The 17,330-nt window shown below is 48.5% G+C and overlaps 1 protein-coding gene across 3 annotated transcripts in view; it reads left to right on the top strand.

Moving 5' to 3' along the window:
• Positions 1-1,775: 1,775 nt before the first annotated feature.
• LOC120498991 (unconventional myosin-X-like) overlaps positions 1,776-17,330 on the top strand; it is an 89,270-nt gene continuing 73,715 nt past the window's right edge. Inside the window, exons 1-2 of one of the 3 annotated variants that reach the window (XM_039702337.1) lie at positions 1,776-1,855; positions 15,972-16,070. In XM_039702337.1, the coding sequence (XP_039558271.1) occupies positions 1,835-1,855; positions 15,972-16,070 (120 nt within the window). In that variant the 5' untranslated portion in view covers positions 1,776-1,834. Of the gene's footprint in view, positions 1,856-11,010; positions 11,285-15,971; positions 16,071-17,330 lie in introns of those variants that run through there. The other 2 variants (XM_039702345.1, XM_039702353.1) reach the window with 2 other exon arrangements.

Below are 17,330 nucleotides of genomic sequence, written 5' to 3'. Positions count from 1 at the left end.
CCTGGGCTTTTCCTGCACAGTGGGGCTCATGTGATGGTGAGTCAGGAATCACCTGCTTATCAAAGCGCTGTGAAGAAGTAGATGGTCACAGCCACCCCTTCCCAGGAGCAGCACCTAAAGCCAGCCAGGAAACAGAGATTGCAGTTTCCAAGTGGGCTGTACAAATGCAGGACTAGTGCTTTAATCCTGTAACAGAAAGGAACGAATTTCAGGTGTATGTTTCTTGTCAAGATTCTTGCCAGCTTTTCTCCTAGGCTGATAGATTACAGGGTTTACAGCATCAGTCACCGATGCTCCATTTGGGGAATCCAGTGTTTATTGACTGAAGAGTTAGGAAGATACTTTGTTCTAAGGACTGGGTCAAGGCATCTTCTACTTCCCTCTTGGAAAGTGTCAGTCAACAATAGTGTAAATGCTAAAAACCTTGCTCTTTTGAAAGGTTGTATCCTTTCCTTCTACCCTGCATGACAGGAACCATGGCCAGAATTTCTCCAGAGAAGTCTGGGAGGGGATGTCTGGTGGTGGAGATGCTTGCTGGCGGAGACTGCTGGCTGGCAGGCAGATAGAGGAGAAAGAAGTGTGCTCCTCAACTTTCCTGTGGTTGTGAGGAGCTCCACGGCCCCCTGGTGACCAGCCACAACTGAGAAGCTTAACAGCCAAAACTGTCTGCAGAAACAGCATCAGCAGGAATCCCCTCTCCTCCTGTGAGGAGAAAGCTGGCTGTGGCAGAAACAGCCTGGCAACAAATGTGTGGCTGTAAGGAGGACTGTCAAGGACACTGTGAGTAGATCTGTCCCTTTCTCTGACACAGCAATTGGCCTTGCAGATTTAAGTATTAGATGTGAGATAAGGACTGCAGTTGGGCTTCTGGTACTGTCTTGCACGGTGCTTTCATAAGACAGGGAAAATGGTGTAGATTCAACTAATCCAGCACAAGTACAAAAGAGCCTGGATAGTCATGCTCAGGATAGCTCTCAGTAACTGGGTATCAGAATGGAAGGACACATTGACAGTGACTCATATATGAGGAAACTACCAAAAGACCCAGAGAGTGAAGGTGGAAGAGTGGTGGGGGTGGTCATCACAGGTTAGACAGTGGCTTCATGTCTGTCCAGTGGCAGATGTCGAACAAGATACTGACAATCTACCTCAGAACCCTCTCTGTGTTTTAAGCAGTTTAAAACCCTCCCATTATTGACTAAAATAATAATAATAATAAGTCAAAAACCCCTTCCCCTACACCCCTCCATTAGATTTCCTGTCTTTCAGAATAAAGAAATAATTTTTGATGGAAAGAAACACCTTCACAGAGCACTTGGGAACTATGATCTGGCCACACTTCTATCTGTGGTCAAGTTCTATCTTTGAACTATGATCTGGAGAATCTTTGCCCAGAGTATTGCTCTTTGCCACCTGATTCAGATCCCAGAGACATCATTTCGAAGCTGTTATCAGGATTCCTGTTAACGGTCTCCCTCCCTGCATCATGCTACGATGGTCTGCTGAAGGAACCCCAAACCCGAAACGTGAATTCTGGGTGACACCACTTGCCCTTACACAGGTCCGCCCTCGGCTCCTGTGGCAGTGTACAGCAGTGGTCCCCGTCCCCGCCGCGTGCCCGTGGCTGGCACCGGCCGCTCGGGCCTCCCCCACCCCAGCCCTTCTCCGCACGCTCCTCTCGGGATGCGCGCTCCTTCCTCGCCCCTCTCACGCCGCTCCTAAGCGCTCCGGCACCGGCACGGCCCCGCCGCCGCCGCAGGAGCCGCGCTGCCCGGGCGGGCGGAGCGGGCGGCGCTGCGAGCCGGCGGCTGCGCTTCCGCGGGCGGCTCCGCCGATGGACGCCTCTCTGCGCCAGGTGGGCAGCGGCGGGACGGGCACGGCGGCGGGGCTCGCCGCTGCTCGGGGCTGGGAGAGGCGGGGGCCGGGCGGAGGCCGGCAGGGTTGGGTCTCAGGGCGAGACGGGCATCGGGGTGCCAGGAGCGCCCCGGGGCCGTGGGACGCTGCGCTCCCCGCGGGCCGCGCCGCGCCCCCGCTGCCCCCTCGCCGAGACGGTCCGGGTTGCACTTTCTCTGGAGCGATGGGATGCGGAGGGTTTTGGGTTTTGTCCCCGAGCGATCCCCAGCCCGGCGCGGCATCGCGCAACCCGTGCCAGGGGATGAAGGGAACCCGACCGATGTGCGGTGCCGGCAATGCCGACCGGGGGCTGCCTGCGGGAGGAGAGGGTTTGTCGCATGATAGTCATGGCTGCCCAGTGCCGGCTCCTTAATCCTCTGGAACGACTTCAGGGTCCGGAGCCTGCTCGTGCCCGCGTGTGTGTCACAGAGCCGCTGGCCTCCGGCGCCCCGGGCCGGTGAGCAGGCGGGCGGCGGGAGTGCCCTGCCCTTCGGTGCCGCTGCCCAGTCACCGTCACGCCGGCGGGCAGAGCGGTGCCCGAGGCCGGACCCGTACCTGTTGGCCGCGGGCTCTGGTCCCGCCTGCCCACCCTCCGCGGTGAGCGCACGGCCGTGCTGCCACGGGCAGCGAGCGACCGAGTGCACCGGGCCAGGTGCCGGGCACAGCCCAGACGCTCCTAAATTCTCTGAGCCGTTTTTCGTGCCTGAGCAAACACAGGTCTCCAGCCCAGCCTGGTGATGCCTTTGGTTGTGAGGGGCAGGTGGGTGCAAGGCCAAGGCAGCCCATTCTGGACCCATGGGTGCCCGTGGGTGCCCGTGGCATTGGCAGTGGGCACGGCAGACACTGTGGGGTGACGGGGCCTTCTCGAGGTCTGAAATCCTCCTGTTCGGGGCATGACACATCTGCCCCCTCCAGCCCCCAGATGGTTTCCAGGCCATTAACCCCGGTGTCTGGCCTTGCGCGTCACGGGTGCGGAGGGGGAGCCAGCAGCGCTCTGGACAGCCCCTGGTCGCTGGGCTGGAGCAGCTGATGGGCTCGGGCCTGCCCCCTCCCTGGTGAAGCGTTTTCTTTATCAGAGCAGATGTTTTCCCAGATCTGGCCCCAGAGAGGAAGGAGTGGCTGCCCCCGGGCTGTGCGGCTGGGGCTGCCCCGCAGCATGCGGCATCCATCGCCCAGCATCCTTCAGCCATTAACTGATTAACCTGCTGCTCCTGGAAGTCTGGGCCGTCTGTATCTAATCAGATGAAGGCCAGAGTTTCCCAAAGGGCCATTTCACCACAGCCTTTATGCCCACCCCTCTGTCAGGAGGAGCCTCCTGGCCTCTTGCAATGGGAGTAGCCACGGAGGAGCCTGAAGGAACTGATGGGAATGGGAGGCTGGAAAGGGGATGCCCAGAGGTGCACGCCTCAGCAGGTAGCACCCATCAGCCCCACCTGTCCAAGCCCGATTCTGCCATTATCTGAAGAAACAGGGATTTCCAGGGAAGGGCTGAGGGGCTGTCCTGGAGCCAGAGTCTCTCTAAGAGTCACACATCTCTTGCAAATCAGACTTAAATCCTGGTGAAGCAACGTAGGCAAGGCTGGAGAACTAGGGTGAGTGTGTGCAGGAAAGCATCAGACTTTGCATTGCAGGAAAGGCAGTGGGGGTGGGAGAGAGGGAATGTGACTTCCCCAAAGCCGGAATGTTTGGCATTTGCTGCACCCCAGCCACTCTTCCTCCTTCTCCATGGGGGGTTCTTGTTGGGAGGGAAAGCCTGAGTAGAAGGGAGTTGCTTCACTTCTTTCTGCAGCAGCAGAATACGAGCATGTCCCAGGGGATGCATGTCATGTCTTATTGAATAGTTTAAACCCCAGTGTGCTCTTGGTCTTGCCTTAGCAGGCTCCCATGCTGTGCTTGCAGCATTTAGATTATCACACTCAGCTATGTGAACAGTATCTGGGATTAGGTGGGGATGCCATGGGTCTTCATAGCTCCCTTAGTTCCCCCTTTGGCATGCTGGAGACCAAAATGGCTTTGTGGAGGGTTCAACCCACTTGCCATCCTGGTTCTGCCAAGGGAGTTTTGGCCAGTTGTGCCAGGTCAGCCCTGTGGAAGGGTTTCCCATATGCTGTGCCCTCCTCTGCTTGCAGACCCCAGGGACAGCGAGCTGCTGGGGAGTGTGCTGCTGCTGCTGCTGCTCTTCTCCCACAATGTCCCAAGCAGGTCAGATTAGAAAACCCTCATCCCCAGTGAGTGGTACAGCACAAAGATGTGTGTGTGCCTCTGCCATCGGAGCTCTGCTGTGCAGCATGGCTCAGAGGTGTGATGGATGAGGCCTTTGCTCCAGCAGGGTGTGAGTGGAGGAGCAGAGTGTGTGTCCTCTCCCTGCTTGGCTGCTGCAGTGAGTCCTGTGCCCAGGCAGGGAGGAGGGGCCCTGGAGGCCAGGCTGTGGCATGGTGACAGATGATGGTTTGGTTTCCCTGTGTGTCTGGAGTGTGGGCAGGATGTGGGGTTGACACAGAGGATGTGACTCGCTCTCCAATTCCCCCCTAAGGAGCAGGAATGTCATGGACAGGGTTAAAGGAGACACTTCTCCCATCCTGTCTTTCTGCACTCCAGTTGGAGTGACCAGTTAGCACGGTCCCATAGTCAGCACTGAGGAGCAGCATCCAGTGGAGTCACAGATGCTGCTCTCCTTCTCATGAGCCACTGGTCTATAAATGCTGGCATTTTAAGTGTTAAATGGTTTTTCTCATTGCTCTTGTGGTGAAATCCAAAGCTTTTCATCTGTGTTGTAAAATAAATCCCCTGAAATTCTTAAGCTTTCTGACATGGAGAGAGAAAGGCGGGGTAATTCTGTGTTCATTTCCTGCATGGCTGTGGTGATTGGATTGTCCTCTCTACAGTTGTCATGGTCTTCACTTACTATTCCCCATGTTGCCCATCCTTCCCTGGACACAGCCCTTCTCTTCTTTGTGGCCTGGGACATCTGCCATGGAGATAGGGAGATTCCATCTCTCCCGGGAATACATGCAGATCAGGGAGGAGCCTCAGAGTCACGGCTGTGAAGGAGTACTGAGGCTGCTGGAGCTGCCACCATGCATGCACCTGAGCTGCTTTCTTGGCCACAAACTGAGGTGGGGAGCAAGTACCTCTGCCAGGTTTCTTTTGCTCTGGCAGCTTTGCCCTGACTTCTGACTACCTCATGCAAGTGGAAAGTGCCTGACTGCTCCACAAAGCCATCAGGGAGTTTACAGAGTGTGGCCCTTTACTGCCCACAAGACACTCAACTGAATTTGCTGTGCTTTGGGCATCTAATGGCATGAAGTCATGTGCATAAACATCTTCAGGCAGATGGGGAACATGGGTAAGGAGAACAACTGAAAGGACTTGACTGTGAATGCACCTTTGCAGTGTGGAGCCTGCCTGAATCATGGGTGCAGCAGGTACAGGACTGGTCTGATTTTTGGTTGCACATGCAGTTCTCACCAGCTTTGGGCTCTCTGTTGAAGCTGCTTGGATGCATCATCCACAGACCTGTGTCCCCAGGGTTATGCTGAGTGGGAAGGGTTTGTACATGGTTCTCACCAGCTTTGGGCTCTCTGTTGAAGCTGCTTGGATGCATCATCCAGAGACCTGTGTCCCCAGGGAGCCCGGGTTATGCTGGGTGGGAAGGGTTTGTACATGACTGGATTAGGGTCCTCAATAGCTTGGTTTGCCCTTCCCATGCTCCCTGCAGTTGGGAGAACAAGGAGCTCCTGTGAGAGAGGAACATGGCCAGATGTCCAGGAGAATCTATCCAGAGACTCTTGTCTGAGATGAGGGAAATGGTTCAGCTGATGTGGATGATGCTGACCATGAGTGATGGGCTGTCTTTACAGATAACAGTAGGCTGCCCACGTGTTAATAACTATTGTCTCAGGAAAATGCCATCTTGGAAAGAAAAGGTACTAGAATATCATCTTCTTTAGCAGTGAGGCTGCTCTTTGAAGGAGTGTTCTGGCCAAGCCTCTCTCCACCTCTCAGGAACTTGTGCTTTGCCAGCTTCCCCTGACAATCTCCTCTCAGTCTACTGAGAATATTGTGACCTCCCAGAAAGAGGACCCATAGGGATTAAGGAGACAAAGAAATGCTGACTGTTACATCCATCTTGTGTATGTGATGCTCTCTGTATCAATACCACACAGAGCAACCCCTCTCTGTTTAATAAGCCTGTATAGTGCAGCTGAAGAGAAGTACCACTGTCCTTGAAGATATGCATGCAGCTAGTGTAGCAGCTACACGGAATCCTCCATCCAAGCTGTGTCTCCCCTAAACCATTCAGAGTGGTAAAGAGGCAGATATAGGACAAAAGGGTTCGACTGCCCTGTTTTGGAGCAGCAATTGCAAGGAAGAAAGCTCTTGTGCCAAAGGTGACACGGAGAAGTGTCTGGCAGAAGAGAGGGAGTGCTGCTAGCTCCCTCCTTAGGGCATTCATCTGGAGCCAGGCTGCGTGAGCTGTGACCTTGTCAGATCCCATCAGCAGCAAGAGGGTGGGCTGGCACAGGCTCTCAATGAGAGCCCCACAATGAAGTGAAGCCAGGTTGCCCTGGGCCAGCATGCATCTGCCTCATTGTGGCCTCCAAAACCACCTTGTTCTGCTCTGGTTTCACTTCTTACATTTAACATAATGATCACAAACGTTTTGCAATTTATTTTTCCCATTTTGCTGTAAGGAGAATATGTGAACTATCTAAATGTGATTATTATGACTGAAACTTGTGAGAGTCTGGATTTCCTGGTTATCTTTCAGTTACCTTAAACTCTGCAGTTCTGCCTCCTCGTTTCCATCTGAGATCACCCACAGTTCAGCAGTGCTGTAGAGCCAAGTCTCAGGAAAAGCACCTATGGAGGGCCTCTTATGCACCACTTGGTGCAGTGCCCTGAGAGGTCCTGTCATACAAGTGCAATAATTATCACAGCAACTGAGTGGTGGTGGGGCCTCTCACAGATCCAGTCATCAGTCTATTTGATGAGAAGGTGGAAATTAGGGTTAGGATGATGGGGGGTGTATTAGTGCCGTTTATTCCTGTTACTTGCATCTTGAGCCAATGATGAAGATTTGGCTGAATCACACTTTCTAGAAGGGCTTCTTATTTCTGGAGGATCCCTTGCTTTTTGCAGTTTCTTCAAGTGGTTACACAACCTTGTTTTAAAATAAATCCTGCTTCATTTCTAAAGTGTCTGGCAGATCCATCCGTTTTCGGGTCCTACTTGTCTTCTGCTTCATGACAGTTGCTTTGTCCCAGATAACTTCTGTGTCTGCAAAAAATTATTTTCTGGCATGGGTTGCCTCTGGGTTGCTGGCAAAGGTGAGCCAGCAGGTAGCAGAGAGGGGTCTCAGTGCTACTGTCTGTCGTGTCCTCTCAGCAGGGTTGAGTCACTTGAGGATGCAGGGGCAGAGATGAGGTTTGCAGCCCATGCTGGGCCACATGCTGCTCTAATCCCCCCACTATCACTGTCTGGGCTAGATAGGTCAGCCTAGCTCTGGCAAATCTACATAATGACATTAACATCTTCACAAATACTTTTGCACTACAAGGGATCTTTCTGAATAGCAAAAATGTCTGAGCCTTTTATGTTGTCTCTGGAAGACTTCTTTCTCACACCTCAAAGCATAAGTAAGCAGTGAACTTCCTTACTCCTGTTTATACATCCCAGACATGCATCAACTCTTGTTGCAACCAAATGTCCTGGGAGTTTCTGCTCAGCAATTTGCAATCCTCTTTGGGTCTGTGACTTTCCAGAAGACATTCCTCTGTTTGAAGTACTCCTTGCATTCCTTCTCTCCTGATGATGACCTTTCGGTTTGGCTGTACTTTAATCCTGTTTTGTTCTAACAGGGGGCTGTGGAATCCACACTGCTCTGATGGTCACATCCTTGTGGGTACTTACTTATCTACCAGATGTTGGCATGTGTATTGTCAGTATTACTTTAGATTTTAGGTCCTTGATGAGAATACAAAATAGTATTGACCCTGTCGCTGCAGACATTTGTTGGAAATTCCCTCAATTTGTAGTGAATTTCCTCATCCATAACAACAGTTTTGAGATCCCTTTGCTGCTGTTTGCTCCTCAAGAGCTGACTTTTACTGAAATACTGTGTTCTACATGGCAATGCCGCAGAAGTCAATCACGCTCCTATTTATCTTGTGTGCTTGGATGCAGAGGAAGAAGAAGCCTTTTTGACTGGACTTCTTTCTCCATGTTAACTGGCACTGGACAACAGTTAGAGTATCCTTAAGATGGAACAGCAGAGAGCAAAACCTCCACGCTCCTATTTATCTTGTGTGCTTGGATGCAGAGGAAGAAGAAGCCTTTTTGACTAGACTTCTTTCTCCATGTTAACTGGCAAAAACCTCTGTGTTTTCCCTGGGGTTCTCAGACTAAGCAACCCATGGTTGCTAGGGATAATCCTGCTTTGACTGCTATTTAGACTCTGACTCTTTCAATTTCTTGGAATTTCCTCAGCATTTACCAGACTTATAAAAAACTAATATCAACTGTTGAGAAACTTTATTGGACAGATCTCTGGGAACTCTTGGACCTGTTGATTTTTAAAATGTTTTATTGCCTTTCCATTTACTGAAAGCATTTCAGCACCACAATGTGATGCAAGATGGGTGCTTTCCAGGGATGTTTGTTAGAAACTTCTGTATGTCTCCATCATCACAGCACCAAGCCTGCCAGAGTTCAGAAAGTGTTTGGACAATACTCTGGAGCACATTGGGGACGGTCCTGTGCAGGGCCAGGAGTTGGGACTTGATAATCTTTGCAGGTTCGTCCAACTCAGCTTATTCTGTGATTCTGTGATAACTCACAGTGCTGCCATCCATGTCTAGTAGTTGGATGCTGCTAGTAGCACGTCTTTGTACCCAGTGATTTCAGAAAATAGAAACAAAGATTCTTTTGTCTTTCCTGTCTCCCAGCTTCTTTCTTACATGGGTTGATCGCCCCATTTTTCCCTACTTCCACTCTTATTTCAGATTGACTGGCGGTGCATCCCAGCTCAGAGGCACTCCCCTTGCTTTCTGGGTGGTATTTGAATGAAGGACGCTGAGGACGAGCAAACACCAGGAAAATGTCTCACATGAAGAGTTTAAAAAACCTGAGATTACTTTATTAGTGAAATGACAAATAGGGGGAGACATGGCAAAAGAGCAGAAAATAATGGATGAGACAGAGAAGGTGGATTGAATTCCTCTGTGCCTCTACCTCTGACCGCAAGAAAAAGGGATTTTCTGCTTCACAGTGATGGGACTGGTTTAAAAGCGTACGTTTCTGTAAAATGTGTGAGTAGATGGTAGAACTCCACAGGGTAGGGAAAGTTAAGGATGTGGCAAGATGCAAAAAGATACTGGACGTAATCCCAAATTATGCATAATAAACATTGCAGAAGAAATAGTTTCAGGGCTCGTCTGAGATTTTTACAAAAGATGTGGCACTGGGGCTGCTCAGTGGCAGACCACTGCATCCTTGTGGCTTCCTGAGGTCTGAGCTCTATTCTGTGGACCTCGAAGAGTTCTCAACTGTCCATGAGCCCAGCCTCACCCTTGGAGCCATTGGCTGAATTTGAAGGAGGGAGGGAACTGCAAGGAAGCTGCCTCACTGTATATTTGGTGGCAAGTGGGAGAGGCTTCTTTGAGAAGCACTGCCCAAGTTGAGAGCAGGACAGGAATACCTTTTACTTGCTCAGTTTTGAGCTGCAAGCTGGTCAGGGGAAGTTTTGCTAGGGCCAGGCTGGGCTTTAGCAGATGCCAGGTTACCTCCTTTCTTTCAGGGCTACAGAAGAGATGTAGGAAAGCCAGTGTTGCTGTGATGTGACAGGGAATACACATCTGTAGATACCCATGTGATCAATGTGCTTAGGGAACAGCTCATTTAAATTCAGTTCCCAATTGAAGTTTTAGGCAGGGAAGAGCTTGTAATGAATGCATGGAAGTGGTGTTTACTTTTATGAAGATAATGAAATTCAGTATGCATTTTCAAAACTGGTGAGAATTTCTCAGGTGGTTGCAAACTGTAGAACTATTCATCTTAGAAGGAGAGTGACTCCACTGCCCATGGTGGAATTGCAGGGGGCAGCTCATATTAAATTGAGCTTGGAGAGAGTTACAGTGAAGTCTGGAAGGATTCACACCTGCCTCCTTTCTGTGCACCTTGTGCTCATGGCAAAGGGCAGCTCTGAAGTATGTGAAAAACAGCTGGGGCCTCGTTCCTCCCTTCCCATGACAAGCAGTTCATGTGGTTCCTGAAGTGTGTAGCTGCTTCTTTGAGAAGATTAAGAATTACCTCCATGAACCAGGCATTTCCTGGGAAATATTTGGAGGTGTTCTGGAGAGCGACAAGAGAAGCTGTGCAGCAGCCAAACTGGGGGAGGAGACAGGAACAGAACAGATGGGAGGGGGAGGCAAAAGGGGAGTGGGAAGCAGTGCATATACATCAGTGACCAGAAGTGACAAACTCCTAGTGCTCTTAGATTATTTAAAAAGCACAAACCTTTTCCTGATACTGCTATTCTACAAAGCTGCTGGCAGACTGAGGGCTCTGCTCCTTAATTAGTGAGGAATGGTGCTGCTAATTGGCAGAACCAGAATGAGTCATGGGCTCAGCCTAGGCTGCAGCTTTGGAGCAGGACCCGTGGCTGCAGTTTGTGCCCAGCTCTGAGCCCTGCTGGCTTGCAGGGGCTGCCTGAGCTCAGTGAGCTGCTGTGTGGGAATTGTGAGACCAGACAGGTACAGTCCAGTCCCTTTTTGCTCTGCAGTGTGTCTTCCTAATGCCTGATGAGAAGTAGACTTTTGTTTCTGTTACCCCTACTGCTGTTGCAGGTGTTTTCCCTCTTGCCAGCTGCTCCATGTTGGCTGCTGCCAACTCAGCTGTTGCTTCTGTCTCTCTTACCTGTGATTCTGGGCTGCTCCTCCCTTCCAGCAGCTGGTCCTGGTTTTGCTGATCGGATACAGCCCATGGCTTCATTTCAGCCTGCCATCACAAAAACAGCAAAGTTGCATTCCTTACCATATGGGTCTAGGCTGCCAGGGACTCCCCTCCCCACCAATCCTACATCCATTAGCTAAGGCTCTTTACATTTGTCCTATCACTTATTCATGATCACCCAGATCAATCTCTTGGAAAGTGCATTTATTGAAACCTGATTCCAGCTTTGTCTGAATTGCAAGGGCCTTTCTAGCCCAGTCTCTGCCTCGTGGTTTGCAACCACAAAGCCCACTGAGGCTGGGAAGAGAGCTGGCTCAGCACTATGCTGCTAGCAGAGCCTTTCCTAAGCCTAGGAGCATGTGGATCCATTGCCAGGAGAAACACAAGGCTTGGATGCCCAATACCCACTGAATAGCCTCAGTGTGCTAGGAGGACAAAGGTGAGTTATGTATATAGTACTTGTAGTTGAAAACTTGTTGCACCCACAGAGGTTTTTGTCTCAGATTCTCAGTGCGGGGGTGTACATTTTTGAGACATCCCTGCCCTTTGCAGAATGGCTGATTTGGTACAATTACCTAAATCAAGGAAGGCACTGCAAGAACCTCTTGTAGTATTGTGTTTGTAGGTTGGAGGCTGAGACAGTCAAGTTTAAATACAAAGAAAACATTAAAAACATCCTGTACTGGAAAAAGCAGACAATTGTGTGTTCCTTTCACACACTCAAACAAAACCAATTTTCCTCTCTGAATAACCCCTGGAAAATTGATGCAGCCATCCTGGTTTAGCCCCTCCTGAGCATGTTATCCTGGCAGTTGTGTAGGTTTGTGCACAGGGAGGAATGGGATGTCTAAGTGCACTCAGAGGGAGGCAGCCCTGCTGTGTCCTGAAGTTCAGCTGGGGCAGCTCATTCTTGCTTGTGCCTGGGAAGAAGCAGTTTATAAAAGACAGAGGACATCCTGGGAAAACGTGAAGATTCAAGGGTAGTCCAGAACACGGAGTAAGGAGAACAGAATAGGAAGACTTGTTTCTGCTGTGGAATACTTTCTCATGTCAGTCCCCCAAGAATGGGTGTCCTGCTGGGCTGGGAGGCCCTGGAGAGGCCAAGGCACCTGCATATGCAGAGTTTTGTGTCTTGTCTCTGGAGCTTACCTTGCTGCCTTCAACAGCTGATAACTGATGAGGATGTAGCTGCTGGCTACACACTCTGCTTTAATGTGTGGATGCCTTGCTGCTGCAGTAAGGGCTGTGTGCTGCCTTTCTGCCTCTCTGCCCATTCCCTGGGTGCAGCACACAAGATCTCCCTTATTCTTTCCCTGCTGACACACCACAGTGCATCTCCTGAGATGAGATACGGGCACGTGAGTGCAAGGGAGAACATCCGGTTTCAGTTACTCTAAAAAAAAAAAGGCATATAAGGCCAAGAAATCTGTGGCTTCAATTGAATTTTGATATCATGAATAGCAGGAAATGTTATTTATTTCTGAGTCTAGGATCCAAAGTGCTATGTGTTATTTGGACTGAGAAATGACATCTTAGAGTTTACTGTCCACAGTGGAAGGCATGATGGTGTGACCATGGGCCAGTACTGATCAAACACTGCTCTCTGTATGCAAGCAGCTTTATTTTCTAAATTACAGCCCCATGGTACAAGATCACTTTTCAGGATTGTGCTTTGCTGTGCACTTTGTGGCAAGGCAAGTTCATGGACAGAGGCCATAGGAATGAGGATGTTGGTCTTGGAGTTTGTTTAACATCTGAGTGACCTGCCCTTGATATAGGAACTGGTACATTACTGTTTTATTCTTCCTTTCAGTTCCTGCTCTTGTTCCCTTTTAAACCAAAGCAATAGACCAACCTAATAAACTCCTAGTAAAAGAATAATTGGGTGGGGATGAGCTCATTATATAAGGGGCTCAAGTTAACTTTATGATCAGTATTCAGCCAGCTTTATTTGATGGAAAGTGGTTACACAAAATCATCACTGCTCTTCCTCCTCTGTCTTTTAAGATGTTCTCTTCAAATTGGTGATTGCTTGTTGCTTCATTTTGTTAAACTGTTTTGTCTGTGGGTGAGGGTGGACCTTCTGTATATCAGAATGAAAGCTGAAGGGTTTTTACTCTTTTCCTAGAAGAGCAGAGTTTTCCCATCATCTCTGGTGCTTGTGGGAGCTGGAGCCCCCCAGAGCTGGCACATTGCTGCTGGGCACTGCTCACTCCTACTGACCTTGCTCCTCCTATGGAAGTTCAGCCTTGCTGCCTGGCAGGTTTTGGGTTTTCTGCTCAATTTAATATTTTCAACTGATCAATGAGATGTGTGGCACTGGAGAGTGGAGTAAAGTGAGGGCAGTCTCTTTGGTGCCACCATCTGCTCCTGTACTTAGTCAAGGCTCCTTGGGGAATTTCATGTTTAGAAAAAAGGGCTCGTGGAAGGAGATGCACTAAAACAAACTCTGCTTTCAGGAAATGGGGCTATGGCTATGCTGGGCAGAAATTACAATAAGTATTTGCTCTGTGGTTCCTTTTCTGGCTGTCTCAGCACAATATTCCTTTTGGAAATGGCATAAATGGGTGCAGTTACTCTGCTGTGCAGAGGCAATTGTTGTTGTACAAACAGCTACAGCATCAGAGTAAACTGAAGTGAGTCATTCTGGGCAGCTGAAATATCACAGGGCCTGGGAGTTTCAGCATGTTGACTTCTATTCCTTAGCAGCACACAGAAGGACGTGCCATGAGCTTGTGTAGTGTTGTACAAAAGGGCTATGTCTCCTTGGAGGAGTATTTGTTAATATTTTTGCACGTGGGCTTCTGCTGGGAGAGGGGTCTGAGTCAGTCTGGACTTTTGGATAATTTTATGCGTTGAAGATAGGCAATGGGATCACTCAGCTATCTCCCCTTTTCCCTTCTAAGTGGTACCTATTCAGTAGCAGTATTCCTGCCCATGGATTGTCTCTTCTGTGTCAGATGATCAGCTGGCTGTAGCTCCAAGCTGATTTCTGCGCTCAGGGAGGGGAAGGTCTGTGTAAGCTGGACCCCTGTGTCGGGAGCTGTGCTGGTGGCACGCTGCCATGCGCAGGGGTGCGTGCCGTGGCATCGGGGCACAGTCTGCATGGCGGGCTGCAGACTTGTCTTCTGATTAAACTGCGCTTGCCTCAGGCTCTCATCACTGCCATCCTGGGTTACTGGTGTCTGAAGGCATCGAAATGCACTGTTGGGGATGTTTACACTAAGTGTCTTTTAAAAGGCTTTCTTTCATCCCACTGTTTGGAGACACAACCTTCCTGTTTTCTGACTCTTTGCTTTCTACCACGGTGGTAATAGGAGTCTGGTGAAAGTAGCAAAAAAATCTTTAAACACATGCTGATGTTCATATGTTTATGCATACTAGTCAGAATGTGATTTGGGAAGTTGATGATTTCTCAACAGCAATGTCTTGCCCAAATGCCTCAGGACACTTTATTTCAAGCATCCAGAGTTTTGGAAAACCTTAGAGGATGTAACAAATCTTCCATATAGTTCCTCAAAATCTGTGTGTGATGTACTGTCCATACCAGCTCTCTGGGATCTCAAATCTATAATATAAAATTCCATTTTTTTAAATTGCTATTGTTCACTGGCCATGAGGATGATCTTTGCAGGCCATCCATGGGTTTAGGTGCTGATCAGATACAATGGTGCTTTTAATTCACTTACAGAGGAGAGATTAATCTGTTTGATGAACTCTAGACCAGAGCACAGCAGTAAAGCTAGAATTATGTACACCTTTTTAATGTCATTAAACCCAGATCTTTTATTGGAAGGACTGGAGATTGACCTATAGATATATCTCCTACAGCAAGGAAAGTCCAGGGTACTAAAGTGTTTAGAGTGACTTAAGCAGTTTAAAAAAAACCCACCTAAACTAAAAACAAATCATTAAAAATAGAATTAGTGTTTCACATTTTGTATAATGTAATATAGAAACACTATTCAATTTCTTCAAACATATTAAGCCTACAAGCAAAGAGCTAATGGTGCTGATGGGATTAAGAGGGTAGGAAGGGCTTAAAGCTCACGATCAATAATTTAGGGGCATAAAAAAAATTAGGAAGAAAGTCAGTCTATGAGTCGATGAAAGGGAGAATGGCCCTAATGTTACTCAACAGTTGAGCACTTTGGATTTTTCTCAATATTTATCTAAGCAGAATTCGTGTGATTTCTATAGGAAGGCATGGAAGTGATTAGTTTGCAATAACTGAAATGTGGTGTGACCTCATGCCTAGCTCTGTAATTGCAGGTCATGCTCGCCCTGATCTGCCTTCATGCTCCTGCTCTTTCCCTTGTACCAGGTCCCACAGGCAGAAGAGGCCAATCCAGCAATCTTGTTTTCCCTACTGTTTTGGTAGGCAAGCTGTGAGATCTACCTGTCCTGCAGATCCCTGCATGTGTTTTACCAGAAATCTGGGTTTGTGCTCAGGCTTGTCTTGAGAGACATGGAGAAGTTTAAAATGTTTAATGTATGTGAAACATCATATATAAAACCAGACATAAACACCAGTGCATACATGCATCAGACATAAGGACCATCGTGTACACTTCAGTGTATATATAATCAGAGAAACACTCAGGTCATGTCATTTACCAAAGGAAACTCTTGCCACAGTTTGCAAACAAAGCTCTGTGAAATCCTCTTAGCTGGTGATTTCTGGAAGCATTTTGACTTACAATGATGCGTGGGTGTATTGTTTACATTGTAAACATGCTTTATTTATATTTTCTATTATTATCGTAGCATGACTTTTAATGACCAGCTATTTCACGTTTTAAAATATTTAGACAGTCAAACCAACTATTCTATGTGTTGGTATCTCGCCATTACACTTTCTATAAAAATTGGTGTTTCCTAACTTTGGTTTCCGGTTTAATGAGCTTTGGTGAAGCTCATTAAAATTGCTTCTTCTTCCGCTCATGTTACATTTAGAAAAAATAAGCTAAATGTCTCTGAAAAATGTAAGTAGGACTTACTTAAATATTTTAAGCAACTGTAGCTTGGAAGTAGCCTCTGAATACTGCAGCTTCTCCCATCTTTCCTTGGGTGCAGATCTCACAGGCTCCACTTCTTTCTAATGGGATGTCTTTTGGTTTTTGCAGGGTGCCAGGGTATGGCTGCAGGAGCAGGACCAGCTGCAGCCATGCACTGTTGGCTTGTGTGCCAATGGAAATGTTCTCTTCACCTCAGATTATGGCATGGTAAGTGAAGTTTGCATCAGTTTGTACCCTGTGGACTTCTTGGTTTTGTGTGACCATCATGTTGAAATTTATCAATGGAAATGCTGCAATTCTCTCTGAAAAGTGACCTGGCTCTGTTATGCCAAAGATGTAACAAATGTTAAAAAGAGAATATTGTTCTTCTTGTTCTCTTCATTTCTCTGCCTATCTCACTTTTCTTGGTTTCCCTTCTGCCATCTTTGAAGGAGTTGCATTAACAGCCTAACAAAATCATTATATTGGTTAAATGCTCCTGGAAGGAGGCTCCAATAACCAAGCAGCCCTTCCTGCCAAGATGTGCCACTGCAGGGCTACTTGTTCTCACCACCAGCTGCTTCAGCAGCTTTTGCTGTCAGCCCTTTGTGCCAGGGGCACGTGGCAGTGGGCTCCCTGTGCCAGTCAGTGTGTAAAGGCAGCAGAGGTGCCCAGGACAGCTCAGCAGGACAGCCAAGCTCCCCTGAGAGCAGAGCTTGCCAACAGTGATAAGAACAAGTTTCTTTCCTGCCTGATTTCCAGCCCTGTGCTCCTTGTGGTTCCCTGGTGCAGTACTCATGGAATTATATGGGTAGGAAGGGACCTCTGGGGATCATCCCAGTCCTCAGTGAGTCAGCTTGCCTGGCTCACCCTGGGAAAACTATCCACAGCCTTCGGGGAGGTTCTTGGTGAGTCAGACTGGTGCCTGGGCTGGGAGGAGGATGGGGAAATGGGCAGCGCTGTGCCCTCCAGCAGTGAGCAATTAGACCTGCTCAGATGTTCTGGGCCCTGCAGGTGGCTGCTTTGTTACAGAAAAAAAGGTTTTTTTGGACAGGTTTTCTTCAGCCTCTTACCTGGCAAACAAAGGAGGGCACCGGGGGAAGAGGATTTAGAGCTCTAAATTTGTGGAATTAGTGGTAGGACTGTCATGTTTTTCAGTCTTGCCTTGAAAGATTTGAAGTCATCATTCTTTTATAAAGAGCCTGATTTGTTTCTCAGAGCTGGAAATTCCCCTAGCAAACACAGATTTTTAAAATCTGTTTACTGAAGTCTCTTAGACCCCTTCTTGAGGAGTGGACTTGTTTTGGGAGTGCTGGATATCACTAACACATTTTATGGCATCACAGGTAATGCAGCAGCCTCCAGAGGGACAAAAAATGGTGAATACTTCTGTGACTTTCCCAGCTCTGTCTCTTCTGACATGCTTCTGTGGTCCTGTAAAATCTTTCAAACCCACCTGGCACCTCTGAAAGGACACCAGAAATCCCA

This window comes from Passer montanus, unplaced genomic scaffold (assembly GCF_014805655.1).
Source record: "Passer montanus isolate IOZ18808 unplaced genomic scaffold, ASM1480565v1 scaffold1, whole genome shotgun sequence".
NCBI classification, from domain to species: Eukaryota; Metazoa; Chordata; class Aves; order Passeriformes; family Passeridae; genus Passer; species Passer montanus.
The sequence above is the reverse complement of the archived record's forward strand: the minus strand, read 5'-3'. Positions and strand labels throughout refer to the sequence as shown.